Source organism: Acanthaster planci, linkage group LG15 (assembly GCF_054643075.1).
Source record: "Acanthaster planci isolate LZ-2023a linkage group LG15, COTS_SCS, whole genome shotgun sequence".
In the NCBI taxonomy this organism is placed as follows: domain Eukaryota; kingdom Metazoa; phylum Echinodermata; class Asteroidea; order Valvatida; family Acanthasteridae; genus Acanthaster; species Acanthaster planci.
Window position 1 is genome coordinate 1,390,120 of NC_141791.1, and position 15,147 is coordinate 1,405,266.

At 40.3% G+C, this 15,147-nt stretch overlaps 1 protein-coding gene across 5 annotated transcripts in view; it reads left to right on the forward strand.

Moving 5' to 3' along the window:
- LOC110974467 (uncharacterized) overlaps nt 1-11,960 on the forward strand; it is a 34,895-nt gene extending 22,935 nt beyond the window's left edge. Inside the window, exons 1-7 of one of the 5 annotated variants that reach the window (XM_022226126.2) lie at nt 1,564-1,859; nt 4,627-4,850; nt 5,426-5,631; nt 5,915-6,108; nt 6,253-8,413; nt 8,622-8,705; nt 9,372-11,960. In XM_022226126.2, coding sequence (XP_022081818.2) covers nt 4,717-4,850; nt 5,426-5,631; nt 5,915-6,108; nt 6,253-8,413; nt 8,622-8,705; nt 9,372-9,988 — 3,396 coding nt within the window. In that variant the 5' untranslated portion in view covers nt 1,564-1,859; nt 4,627-4,716 and the 3' untranslated portion in view covers nt 9,989-11,960. Of the gene's footprint in view, nt 1-1,563; nt 1,860-3,098; nt 3,282-4,626; nt 4,851-5,425; nt 5,632-5,914; nt 6,109-6,252; nt 8,414-8,621; nt 8,706-9,371 lie in introns of those variants that run through there. The other 4 variants (XM_022226121.2, XM_087146466.1, XM_022226125.2 and 1 more) reach the window with 4 other exon arrangements.
- Nucleotides 11,961-15,147: the final 3,187 nt, after the last annotated feature.

Below are 15,147 nucleotides of genomic sequence, written 5' to 3' on the forward strand. Positions count from 1 at the left end.
TGACTGACGTTATTATATTTGGAAGGAAATGCGTGCACTTTTTGAACACCCTTGCAACTTTTGTGATTTCGTACCTGATAATCACAAAAGCTATGCAGAGATGAGTAGGCCTAAGTAGATCTTCCAACGTAGTTCAGTTGGTAATATCGTTTAACATACTGTCTAACGCCCTATATTTCTAACGTGCTTTTAATATTTGCTCTTCCCCAACTGCCCTCACCTGGCGCTGGGGTGGTAAAGATAAATTTGCAGTTTTTGTCGAGCACTCATTGGATGGAAAGACTTCATTTTGAACATTAACTCGGGTCAAAACTTTCGCGTGCGCATGACGCGTGTCCATTGAATACATGCATTGATTAGGACAGCCATGCTTTGTGTGACGGTAGCTATGACGTATGGTGTACACCATATTTACGATTGTCACACATTTCTCTCTCTTTAGCCTCCCTCCAGGCGACGCAGCGGCACGACGGCTCCCTTGGGTCGTGCCATCGGGTCGCACCGTCGCCTTCTTGCCATTACGTTTGTACACACACGACGCGTCGCGTCATGCCGTCATCCGTCGCGTTGTGCTGTCTTAGGTCCTTTCCTTGTTGCCTTTTTATCTGCTTAAACGTTGCCCCTTCTGTCGCGTCGCACTGTCAAGCGGGACGTTCGTACGCCGTGTCGTGCATCGCGTCGCCTATGACGTTGCCTGAAGCAAGACACGACGCACGACGCGTCGTGTGCTGTCGCCCGTTGCTTCATGGTGTTTATTTAGAGGGCGCCTTTAATGTTTTTGTGAAAGGCATTTGCCCTAAAGACGTGGGGACGAGCAAAATTTTTGTAATGTTGTATCGCTCATACTCGAAGAGGTCAAACTCCGCAAATTCACATTTCTGGGCTATATGATAAGTTCCATTTTTCCATCCTATCCTGTACCTCTTTCAGTCAACAGAGAATTATTTTAATCGAATGACTTAAAAAAATGTAAACTTGTAAAATAATCAGAAAAGAGTTAACTTAGTTGATATACAATTAATTTAGCAAAAGAGCTTAATCACAGCCCAAAAGTGTACAACTTAGACGTTTGATTTAAAACATCCAGTAAAGTAATTCCAGTAAAGTGATAGAATAGGAGTGGTGGACGTGGTCAAAAGAACAGCAATGTATCATTGGAAGGAAAACATGTCGTAATTTCAGTTCCGAAATGCTGCATTCGTACGTGCATTTATAAACGTCCGGCTAAAATGAATAATCAAGTTAACTTTTGTTGAATTCCGTCTTTGGGGTTTCCTTTGTTCCAGGATTGTAATGACAGAAACCTCCACTTATATGAAACCTTTTGTCACAATTTGCTCTGACTAACCGAGCGAGTCATTCAAGGCTTTGAGCGCATCCAAGTTTCTGGTTCAAAGTCGAACAATGAGAACGCTCCCCCACTACGATCCGGTGACGCTATCACTCATGACACCATTTTCATTGCGCAATGCTGGCCAACGTTTCCTGATTGTTGAACTTTGTGTTGCAAGCGCCATCGAGATCGAATGCTGACGAAAAAATAATTGATTTTGGAAGTAAGAAAATGAAACGCTTTCAGTGTCGTTGTCACCGATCTGTGCCAATCATTTTGCAGGACTCTTAGACCTATTTCCTGTTGACACCGTCCAACAACTCGTCTGGATATAAAGCTGATTTTTGTTTTCCTAATCAACGTTACAGATTGCCTTTATGGAGCTTATTGCATGTTCTCTTGCCTCAATCCAGCAATTCAGTTCTGCATCATGTTTGAAATTCTTTACGGTGACAAACTTAATCACATGGCAACATCAGTCACGACATTGACGATTGTTGGAAAATTTCATCTTAAATTCCACGAGGTATTTCTTTGCCAGTTTTCAGTAGGCCTGTTTTAAAATATTAAGTTAATTTGTTTTCCTCTTTTGGCCATTTCCATATTGTCGCTGAGTAAGTAAGTAATGAAAGTATCATTGACAGTTGACATACCTGTCAAGCAAGTGGCACGCTACGTACGCTTTTGGAACACGGAAATAACTTTTAGTACCATAAACTCTGACAGGCACACCGTACAGGGAAAATCTCAGTGTCATTGTACGTTTTGTTAGACGCTTGGAGGATGCGATATCGATACGATCCCTCGGTCGAACTTCAATCTGGAGGTAAGTTTATAGATGATTGGCTCAGGCTCATGAGCCGATCCCGCCACGCATGAGGCGGACCCAGTGGACGTGAGCTCTCGTTAGCCGACGGTACCGGCTGTAGAAGTTCGAAACTGCAGGAAAACCAAGTTCATTAATTGCTCCGCGCACAACTTGTGCCCATTGTTTCAGTATGAAACCACAGATTGGTTTAACAGGTTGCTAGGCTTTTTAATTGAAATCAAGACCCTAAAAGGTGGTGCAGCAGTGCATGGACGAAGGAATGGGCAGTGCGCCGCACTGCCCATTCCTTCGTCCATGTCGGATTGGCCTCCGAAGTATGAGCAACAACTGAGATGTCCGCTTGATAGGGGCCTAATGATGGAAATAAAAGCAGGGTCCAAGGAAGGGGGACTTTTGAACATGTATGAATAAATCTTGCGGTGCACCAGTGAAAGCACGTGACTTGAATTAGAGATTCTTGAAAGTTCAATTAATGATATCCCCGATGATCTTACAGTGCAAATATATTTATGTTTAAACCAAGCTGAAGGTGGACAACTTTGAAGGAACGTTGCGTCGAATTGGGGAACCCCCTTTTTGCATTGCACGCCAAGCGAGTCGCTGGTATCCGTCATTAGCGGTCAGCAGTCATTCTTCGAATAACGGCTGAGCGCGTGTGTGTATAAATAGCATAGAAATTGTGACGTAAAGCTGTTTGCCGGCCTTCTTCGGGTGAATACCAATATCGTTTCATTTGGGAAAACGGAATTCTAGCCATACTGTATCAGAATTATTTACGGAGTTGTATCTAAAAATAATAAATCAACCGTTTTAGATATCACTTCTCAAATACCAGGTTTAGGTAGTTTTGAGATGAATTTAGCTTTGCTGTTTGTGGTTGACCTTAGTCCTGATTACCCCTCGTCAAAATGGTTCTTTCCAAAAAAGGGGAATTCCACTCGCTATTCCGAAATCGACTAGATTTGGAACCCGCGTAACGTACACGTACGGTCAATGACAATTTCCAACGGGAACTGAGGATATTTCTTTTCTATTTGATCAAATTTGGAATTAAAAATAAACTGGTGACTACTTGGAAGAGTTGGGTAAGTACTGTTTCCTGTTCTTGCGGAACTGGAGGTGAGATATAAACCTACGGGTCACAAAAATAAAAAATCGCTCGCTTAACAAATTAAATTGCGTCGATGTCAACTTACTTCCTTGCGAAAGGAAATGCTAGGACAAAAATAGCTCTAAAAACAGTAGAAAGTTGATGCGAAGCCACCTCAAAATTTATCGTAAATATTATGGAGCGTACTTCATGTTGTGATGTTATTGTTTACCGTGGATTTTAGCCTCAAGTTGTCAAGTTCTTTTTGCCATGGTATGCACCTAAGGTACACTTACGTAGTCTGAACTCAACTTTTTGGATCTCTCAGGCAGGTACGGTGACAGGTATTTTTTCTAATATGAACCAAGTCCTATTTGCTGATTTTCAAAGCTTGTGTTTGTTTATTAGTTAAATTTATTTTTTGAAGATTGAGGTGTTAAATATTTTTTGTTTAAACTCACAGGCACATACAGCCACAGGTACATGTCATGCAAACTGACAAATCTAAGTCTTTCCAAAGAAATGATTACCAGGCTGCTTACTATTTTTTAGCACATATGCAAATGACCATACAATGAGCCAAAGAATCAATTGGCCATCAGCGCATACATTAGCAATGCATGTTGTTGTGGGTTTCTGTAAACAGTGGTAAACAAATGGTGTGACTGGCTGCCAGAAAGCTGTTGCCACATGTACACTGAACTCAGCTATTGAACTAGACCTTCCATTGGTTGCAGTTTTTCAAAAAATTACTCATGCCTGAATCTGAGTGGGAAATCAGGTATTATACCAGTGGTTGTTATCAGAAATAGCTGCAGAATTCAGCGTCAGAAAATTTTACCTGAAAACAGATGGGGAAAGGGTTGCTTGGGTCACATTCTAAATAGGTGTAAAAAGAGGGGAATTATTTAGAATGACATTTGTGGAAAATAGGTGAGATAAAGGTCCATTGATTGTGTCCCTTAGCGGTGTGATTACACAAGGTGAGTTGGATTGCCCATCATGCTTGATGTGCACTGGTGCCTAATCGGTGTTAGCGTTGAATCTTGTAGAAATTTTGTGAGTAGTACATTCAGATTTTGTATTAACACCACTGCATTGCTGACAGACTTAAAGTTTGAAGAATTGTCCTTCACCTTCTATTCTCTGTAAAAAAATTATTTTTTCAAGCTTTGACTGAAAGTGAAAATGGCACATCACTTTGTTCTCTGGTTTGAAGCTTGCCCTTTTCCATTCCAATTATTTTTCACCCATAAAGTCCACTTTGGACAGTGATACCACCTCAGTGTCACCGTACCAGATTTTCATGGACATGACGGTATATTAGTTTTCGTTACTATCAGTAGTCACCTATCTTTTTTTTTCTCGTTACAGATAATTACAACTAATATATACTGACCTTGTGCCTGATTTCACCTGATTAAATTGTCTAAAGGACATTACTTCATACACAAACGTGGCAAGATGTCTCCAAAAGATAGGGCAGACCAGACGGAGCAACGTTCTCCTCTCCGACTTCCGAACAAGATTGCAGATGCTAAGCCCAATATTACAAGTCGGCTAAGATGTCGCGTCAGGGAGGAGATAGAGCAACACAGGTGAGCAAAATGTTTTGTCTCTCCGTTAAGGGTCATCAGGTACATGTACATGTACTTGCATCCTCAGTCTCCCTAAGGTTGCTTTGAACTCAACCAGAGAGGTCAATGATCATACGGCTTCATTTCTTGCAATGATTGGTTTCTGGAGATATTGCTGTGTGCTTCTCTTAACCCACATCCTTCAAATCCAACAACAACCAGGACTTTGCTTTCATCTTGATGCCCTGTGAAAACTAAAATGCAAGAGCTTTGCTGTTCAATGATTGGGATTGATTTTAGAAGATTTGTTAAGATTCTGAGTGAAACTGCATGGGCAGTTACGGACAGTGGTACATGGCTGTACGTGTCTGTAAACTGGCCTGTGCCCTGAGACAAGGTACCTGTACTTTACCTTAATTGATTTTTGCCAGACAGTAGGAAATACGTGTATGTAGGTCCCTCTGTGGGCACATGTGTAGATTATTGATCGAAGGTTGAGAAGGAGCAGTTGTCCAGTTTAAAGCGAGATCTACCACCAAGAATCTGATTCAAGTCCCCTACCGACTCATTTGCACTTACTTCTTTTCATCGTCCAGGCATGATGACGTCTTGCCTCGTTTCTTCCTCCATATGGCCACCTTCACTTCTCTCCTTCCTCCACATTGGGAGAGTTTCCCCCCGGAACTCAAGATGTTTCTTGAGAAGGAGATGTTTGATCCGGTCCTGCTGTACATCCTTGAGCGTGAGGGCTTAATGAACTGGTGCCCTTCAGTCAGGAAGGTCTACCCTTTGATAACACCAGGTAGGAGCCCGGAGCCAGGCTGTCATCAAGCTGCCTAAATAGATTCTTTTGCTAAAATTACAACAAAAACTGAGAATGACCTTCCAATAGAAACCCAAAACGTGATGTAACAATAAAGATGGAGGATGTATTATTATAAGGGAATTGGAAGAGAATGTGACAAAGCTGTGGTAAGGTTTGTTTAGTTTTGGGCAATTTTGAAATCAGTCATCATCACCTACTCATTAAGGTTAGTTGAAATCACCAGATATATTTATCATGTCCGTTCAACCTTCATTCCTAGGTGATGGTAACTGCCTACTCCATGCTGTCTCCCTGGCAATGTGGGGCATAGAAGACGATGAGCTGGTCCTGCGGACTGCCCTCTTTCGGCTTCTGAGGGATGATAAGAATGAACGGAATCGTCTGCGTTGGCAGCGAGAGCGTATGAGAGTGGATTCTGCTATACCAGGGAGTGGTTTGGTGTACAACACCATAGTAAGAACTGTCTGTCAGGATTTTTTTGACCTGATGTGATTTTTTATTAAAAAATTTATTTGTTGCAAAGTATTATAAACTAGTTATTGTGTAACATTGCTGTTTGTGCTGGCAAGATGTTGAGGATTCAATTTTTTTTTATAGGAGTGGGAAAGTGAATGGGACATGATTAAAACAATGGCAAGTCCAGAGCGACGACTGACCACAGCCCAAGGCCTCCCCTATGAAAGCTTGGAGCAGTTCCACATCTTCATGTTGGCCAACATGCTTCGGCGTCCCATTATCGTGGTGGCCCAGGACATGATGCGTAGTCAGTTGGGCCACTCCCTGCAGCCTCAGGACCTGCACGGGATCTACCTGCCGCTCAACTGGGACCCAGCCACCTGCTACCGCCACCCCATCCTCCTGGGCTTCCACCAGAACCACTTCACACCACTGCTGTGCACGGCCAAGCTAGACTCAGAAGATGACCTGGACAACCACCTCTTTCCGATTGTCCAGCAAGACTACACGCACATGAAGGTGCACTTTCTGGAAGAAGAGGAAGAGAAGCATGTTGATAGACTTCTACAGGAGTATCTGATCATCGAAGAGATCACCCACATTGGGAGGAGCCTTGGCTCACCTCATGGGATACCAGGAGCTCAACTTGCCAGCAAGAATTTCAACCCCGATCTGGATCTCATGGTTCCCTACTTAAAGCTTGCAGAGACTCATTACCGGCTTTACCTTGAGAGGGAATTTGGGAGCACTGATGAAAGTGTAGAGACCGGCGGAAAGTCAGATGTTGGTATGGCGAAAGACCCAGAAAAGTTCTACTCACTGGAAGATCAGCCCAAATCCTTTCCACCCGTTAGTTATCATGCAGTGCCCAAGGAAGGGAAAACTTCATGGTCTGGAGCTGGTGCACCTGTTGGTCAGCCATCAGATGCAGCTGGTAATGCTGGTAGTGTGTCAAAGCCACACCCTCCCTTCCACAGGCCTTTCTCCTTGGTGGAACAGTCTTGTAAGACAGAAGGATGTGTCTACTACCGCTCTGTCAGCACTGGGGAGTACTGTCACGAATGTTTCCAGAAGCGATCCCAAAGCCAGATGTGTCAGGGGGATCGATGTCTTAACCCTGCCGAGCAGGGCTGCCAAGGTCTCTGCCGGGTCTGCTTTGACCAGAGGAAGCTGAATGAGGACGCAGTTGTCGATGCCACTGCTCCGCCGTTGAGCAAAATAAGTCTGGAACCCAATGCCAATAAGGCTGCACCACCTGCACAAGTTGATGAGAGTCCGTATGGATTCAAGAAAGTCGGCAGCACACAGAATCCCCTCCAAGCACCCCTTAGTCAAGGCTCATCTTCTGTTGGATATGCAGGAATGGCAGTTAGAAGAAAGGAGCCCATGGCTGAGAAAGCATGTGTGAATAAAGGGATGGCAAACAGTCCAGATGACGAACTTAATTCCCTAATTGTCCACCAGCAGGTACCCTCCAAGAAGTGCATCATGCCGGAGTGTCCCTTGACTGGAGATCCATCCAAGAATGATATGTGTGGCAAGTGCTACACTGAGAACCTCCAAGTGGAACAGGAGGTCAAAAAGTCCAAGATGGGTTATCAGCCAGCAGCTGCAATCAAGCAGCCACCTGCCTACTCTGCATCACAGGCAACCACCAGTGCTACCAGCAGCAGTGCAGGTGCACTTCCTGGAGCTGCAGCTGCCTCCAATGAGCAGTTGTATCCGGGGAGGAAGCTGTCCAAGTTGACGGTCCAGAAGAACATCTGTGCCACTGCCGGCTGTGAAGGAATACGTCTTGACACGCCACCTTACAGTGGATACTGTTTTAATTGCTACAGTAAGAATAATAGGAACCCCCCTTTGGCCCCAACTGTTCAGGCTAGAATTCCAGGCACCTTACTTGGTCAGGTGCAACCCAATCGCCAGGAGTTACCTACACCTGTCATCGGGGTTGGACGTGCACGGCTCTGGGAAAACGGCAATAATTACATGACTGTGTCACAACCCAAACAAGCTGAGAGTCACTTGAGAGGAGCTGTGTATCCCTCAGTCAACACAGCTCCTTCGGCATTTGAGGCAGGGACCAAGAATCACGCCCCTGCCTCAGGAGATCTTGGAAGGAGGTGCAAGCATCCTCGCTGTAACAATCTAGCAGCACCGCCCAAGTTCATTTTGTGTGAAGAGTGCATATCCGTTGCAGCAGAGCAGTTCAAAGATGAAGACAGACAGCAATCTGTGAAGCAGCAGGCAGTCAGAAGTGGGACATTACAGCCCCAACCGGCTGAGCCGAGTCAACCAAAAGGTAGACAGAACAAAAGTACTTGATATCATTTTATGTTCTGTTCCAGCCATTAAGACAGTGTAAAGAAATTTTGTCTATTACGCTGTGTGTCACACATCATGATATTGAGTTTTAGTTCCAGTTTTCCATGTTTCTAAAATTCCATCCCTTTTAGTGTTTCTTTTCCTCAGAAGTCGTTGATTATTTTCTTTAACACTTTTTCCAACAGTCTTTAGCAAAGCTTCACTCAGCGCGACAGAGGCTGGTTTCAAAAACATCCACATCAATCGTGTCAAATGCCAAGTGCCAGGAGGTGAGAATGCAAAGCCAACCAAGTCCAGATATGTTGGCTGTGGCTAGGAATACTATACTTACCTACATGTATGTAGGCCTCTGCAGCCACAGCCACTTCTATATGCACCTGTTAGTTCCAGTCATAGCCTTTAACTTCCCAATGTTATGTTTTAGCAAAGTTGCTGTTGATGCAATTGAAATGATTTCCCTTACCACGGCTTGTCTTTAGTCTCTTGCCGGCGGATTGTCTACCAGAAATCTGTTTTCTTGTCTGGTTCTGAGCCTTTATAACACTACATTGAGTTTGCTATTTAGGGCCAGATTTCAGATTTTTTTTCCTTTGACAGACATAATAACACATAATTTTCACCTCAGTGTATATCCTTTATTCAAAGAATTGTTCTCTGCCTGTGAGATTACTTAGCCTCAAAGGTGTTTCAGGAACCATGTTATGAACAGAATTATAAAGCAACCTCATTGGCATAGTGTTCCTGAAGTCCCCCAGATGAGTTGGAGGTAATACATGTAGGTGTTGTGAATTCTTTGGCTAAGATGATTTCTGATATTGGTTTTGATAGTCAAATCAGAAACTTGAATCTCTATTTTTCTGTTGATCAAATCAAAAATTGACATATTGTAAATTGATACTCATTTGTTAATATCTTTTTGTTTTTGAATATGTTAGGATGCGTGGATGACATGTTTGGTGATCCTGAGTGCAGCAATCTTTGCTCTCGTTGCTTTGCAAAGATGTCCATGAGACGCACTCGTGCTCGAGCCTCTCCACCACTGTGTCACGCTGAAACAAGACCAACTCAGTCCCCTGTCCACCAGTACCATACAGCGCCTTTAAATCCCTCCCCCCGCATCCCACAGGCTCCACCCAGAGCTCAGACGGAGGTCATGTACTCCGAGAGACAGCACGATCTGCCTATGGTCCACAAGCGTCACACCTTACCGGCCAACTATCAAAAGTGTGCCCGGCCCAGCTGTCACAACCAGGCCAATTTGCAGATACTGGAGGGCTACTGTAATGCCTGCCATCAAGTCTACCGGCAGCATGGCTATACCCCTGAGCCCCTGTTGGCCAACAGCGGATCGCAGGCAAGATTCTACCCCCAGCCGCCAGGCTGCAGCACAAGGGAGGAAAAGATACTGAACATTGAGTCCGGTCCAAGAATTCCACCCCGGCCAGAAGCCAATCGCACTGACATGGGTTGTCTGAGCGAAGGATGCACCAATTACGGAAACCCCCGTTGTCAAGGTTACTGCAATAGCTGTTTTCGGCTTCTTAAAAACTAGAAGCCCATAGACATACAATGTCTGATGGTCAGCAGTCTTGCAATTTTGCCCTCTTGGGAGGAAGTCTGAAAGCAGGCACGTTTCATTTGTTTTTCCTTTCATAAAAGTACATATATCAGGAATTGATGGGAATGCTGTACATACATGTATATTGCTTCTCATGACGTAGCAGCACAGAAACTGTACCTGTGTTCGTACTTATATGATCATAAAAAAACCTCTCCGAAAATTAATTTTTAAAGCCGGTTCATACTTCAGGTGAATGCGAAGCAAATAGGAGATGACAAAAAGTTGCATCAAAATTGACTTGAGTTGAAATGTGTCCAACTTTTGCCAATTCGCAGCTCAAATCTTTGATATGACATCAAAAGATCATTTTCCTTTTCCTGCAAATTATAATCTACTAGAGGCCAGAATTTAAGTTGAGTGAATCTCGAAGTACATACAGTACAATGTACATGAAATACCAGTGTTGTAAATAAATAAGTCTCTAACAAGTCTGTCATAAACTATTAGTCATATCTGATCAGGATGAACTCCTTTGTCCTACTCCTAGGTCACATGAACAACTTATGACTTTTGATTAACTTGTAACATAATGTATGTTTATCTGCTATCAAGTGTGAGTAATTGATAGCAGTGATTCAAGTTAACATGTTGAAAATTGGCAAAACTATGCCCATTGATTTTGGAGTTGTTCAAAAAAGTGACAATTTGAATGAAGGTAAAATGCTGTGGTAATTTTTTAATGTTACACACTGCTTTTAGTCATTTCTTTGTCGCTATATTAGAAACACTGTATATTGTTTGTTGCAATTAATGTTTAACAAAACAACACACTTAAGTATACATGTATGTGTAGCTTTGTATATTGCATGTTTAATCAATGCTGATTACATCTAACAGAATGGCAAGTTCACACATTAGGTAGAGGAAAACTTTTTTCTTAAGATGATTGACATCCCAACCTGATATTGTTATCAAGAGTAAATGCTAGCCTGCTTGACAAATTTGTCAATAGCTTTGTTGCTGTTGGAAAAGTACAATGGGAAAGTTGTGAAGCACGGAGGGGGGAGAAAATCCTCCCGACTTTTTTCAACTAGGGGGATGCCCCCCCACACACACTTTTTTGCCGGTAATGGGGTAGGGCTGTTAATGACTGATGCCTGATGGTCTCTCATCCATGGCAACTGATCTCTCTCCTTCTCCCACTTTGAAAATCGTACCATAATGACCTTTTTGAGTCCCTGTTACATCTGACCTGTGTAATTTGACATGAAAATTTCAATGAAATTAGACTTCAAACGGTTGGAGATTCAGTCACGTCTCGAAATTACGAAATGTGTTCCTAACTTACAAATGATATGTCAGATGTGACAGGGACGTGAAAAATTGGATTCCATCCTTATATAATGACCCAAATGCATGTACGTGTACATTATCTGTTTGAAAGTCAACCTTACTTTTAATTTCTACTCCAGTGTTGAATTTTCAATGTTGTCTTTTTGTTTATCTGTATTGCTTGTCAACATTTCTCTCTTTTCTGAATTTCATGATGCTGTTGAGTAAAGTCCAATACTCTTATTGCAATATCCTGCTTTATTATAACAGGATAAATTTTAGGTTCCCAAGTTTTTTGTATTTCTTTGTTTTCTAAAAACTAATAATACAAGGTCCCTATTATAAATTCTTAATGACCTTACCACAAAGGTGTATAAACCAATATGATTCTGGTGTTACTTTGGAATGCACATGTAATTCTGAAAGATTTTTTGGGGAACCACCATATAGCTACATTTACTCAGATGTGTCCAAATACTGGGAATCACAAGACAATTTTTTGCAACATAATTATTTTTAACTTAAAAGTATGTTATACATGTATGTGGAAGGAAAAACTGAAAATGTTACTTTTAATTAGTAGCACAAGATTAACTCCATCATCATCTTATTAAAAATCCTTAAACCTTAACCCCTTCCAATTTGTGTTGTTTCACCTGGTTAACTTAATACTGCCTGGTATTTCATTTAAGACATCTCTTTGTCCTAAAACAATTCCAGGTAGTCAACAAACATTTTCGATTGTTTGGAGAAAGGTCGCAATCAGTCAAAAATGTTATAAAAGTGCCAGGCTGACCCCCTTTGATAGTTTATTTAATTTGGGTTGAAATTTGCATGACATAAACGACTTACGTTTTAGGAACACATTGTTGGTCATCTACAAGCATTTTAGTGGGTATGAAGAAAAGTCAAAATTTGGTCAAAGTTTAATTAATATGCAAGGCATGAATTTATTTAAATTTAAATGTACATATACTTGAAACATGCATAAAAGATGCCTTTTAAATGCTTTGAATGCGTTCTGAGTCATCCACAAGCATTTTGAAGAGATTTGCGGGAAAAACAAAATTTAATTAAAATGTAAGGCTAACTAACTCCTTGCAAAAGTGTTAACATTGGGGCAAAAATTTTCTGCGCTGAATTTGCTTGAAACTTGCATAAAAGACACCTCTTAGTGTTTAGAACACATCGTCAGTCATCTACAATCATTTTTGATAGGTTTGAAGTAGAGTCAAAATTTGTTTAAAACTGAATCAAAATGCAAGGCTAACCCCTTGCAAAATTCTTAAATTTGGGTCAAAAATTTGGTATGCTAAATTTACTTGAAACCAGCATGAAAGACACCTTTAAGTGTTTAGAACACATTCTCAGTCATTTATAATCATTTTAGAGAGGTTTGAAGAAAAATCAAAATTTGTTCAAAATTGGATCAAAATGCAAGGCTAACCCCTTGCAAAATTATTAAATTTGGGTCAAAAATTTGGTATGCTAAATTTACTTGAAACCAGCATGAAAGACACCTCTTAGTGTTTAGAACACATTGTCAGTCAGCTACAATCATTTTAAAGGGGTTCGAAGAAAAGTCAAAATTTGTTTAAAACTGAATCAAAATGCAAGGCTAACCCCCTGCAAAATTCTTAAATTTGGGTCAAAAATTTGGTATGCTAAATTTACTTGAAACCAGCATGAAAGACACCTCTAAGTGTTTAGAACACATTGTCAGTCATTTATAATCATTTTAGAGAGGTTTGAAGAAAAATCCAAATTTGCACAAAACTGAATCAAAATGCAAGGCTAACCCCTTGCAAAATTATTAAATTTGGGTCAAAAATTTGGTATGCTAAATTTACTTGAAACCAGCATGAAAGACACCTCTAAGTGTTTAGAACACATTCTCAGTCATCTACAATCATTTTAGAGAGGTTTGAAGAAAAATCAAAATTTGTTTAAAACTGAATCAAAATGCAAGGCTAACCCCTTGCAAAATTATTAATTTGGGTCAAAAATTTGGTATGCTAAATTTGCTTGAAACCTGAATAAAAGACACCTCTAAGTGTTTAGAACACATTGTCAGTCATTTATAATCATTTTAGAGAGGTTTCAAGAAAAATCCAAATTTGCACAAAACTGAATCAAAATGCAAGGCTAACCCCTTGCAAAATTCTTAAATTTGGGTCAAAAATTTGGTATGCTAAATTTACTTGAAACCAGCATGAAAGACACCTCTAAGTGTTTAGAACACATTCTCAGTCATTTATAATCATTTTAGAGAGGTTTGAAGAAAAATCAAAATTTGTTTAAAACTGAATCAAAATGCAAGGCTAACCCCTTGCAAAATTATTAAATTTGGGTCAAAAATTTGGTATGCTGAATTTGCTTGAAACCTGAATAAAAGACACCTCTTACGGTTTGGAACACATTCTCAGTCATTTATAATCATTTTAGAGAGGTTTGAAGAAAAGTCAAAATTTGCTCAAAACTGAATCAAAATGCAAGGCTAACCCCTTGCAAAATTCTTAAATTTGGGTCAAAAATTTGGTATGCTAAATTTACTTGAAACCAGCATGAAAGACACCTCTAAGTGTTTAGAACACATTGTCAGTCATTTATAATCATTTTAGAGAGGTTTGAAGACAAATCCAAATTTGTTCAAAATTGGATCAAAATGCAAGGCTAACCCCTTGCAAAATCATTAAATTTGGGTCAAAAATTTGGTATGCTAAATTTGCTTGAAACCTGAATAAAAGACACCTCTTACGGTTTGGAACACATTCTCAGTCATTTATAATCATTTTAGAGAGGTTTGAAGAAAAGTCAAAATTTGCTCAAAACTGAATCAAAATGCAAGGCTAACCCCTTGCAAAATTCTTAAATTTGGGTCAAAAATTTGGTATGCTAAATTTACTTGAAACCAGCATGAAAGACACCTCTAAGTGTTTAGAACACATTGTCAGTCATTTATAATCATTTTAGAGAGGTTTGAAGACAAATCCAAATTTGTTCAAAATTGGATCAAAATGCAAGGCTAACCCCTTGCAAAATCATTAAATTTGGGTCAAAAATTTGGTATGCTAAATTTGCTTGAAACCTGAATAAAAGACACCTCTTAAGGTTTGGAACACATTCTCAGTCATCTACAATCATTTTAGAGAGGTTTGAAGAAAAGCTAAAATTTGCTCAAAACTGGATCAAAATGCTTTGCTAACCCCTTGCAAAATTATTAAATTTGGGTCAAAAATTTGGTATGCTAAATTTACTTGAAACCAGCATGAAAGACACATCTTAGTGTTTAGAACACGTTGTCAGTCAGCTACAATCATTTTAAAGGGGTTCGAAGAAAAGTCAAAATTTGTTTAAAACTGAATCAAAATGCAAGGCTAACCCCTTGCAAAATTCTTAAATTTGGGTCAAAAATTTGGTATGCTAAATTTGCTTGAAACCTGAATAAAAGACACCTCTAAGTGTTTAGAACACATTGTCAGTCATTTATAATCATTTTAGAGAGGTTTCAAGAAAAATCAAAATTTGCACAAAACTGAATCAAAATGCAAGGCTAACCCCTTGCAAAATTCTTAAATTTGGGTCAAAAATTTGGTATGCTAAATTTACTTGAAACCAGCATGAAAGACACCTCTAAGTGTTTAGAACACATTGTCAGTCATTTATAATCATTTTAGAGAGGTTTGAAGAAAAATCAAAATTTGTTTAAAACTGAATCAAAATGCAAGGCTAACCCCTTGCAAAATTCTTAAATTTGGGTCAAAAATTTGGTATGCTGAATTTGCTTGAAACCTGAATAAAAGACACCTCTTAAGGTT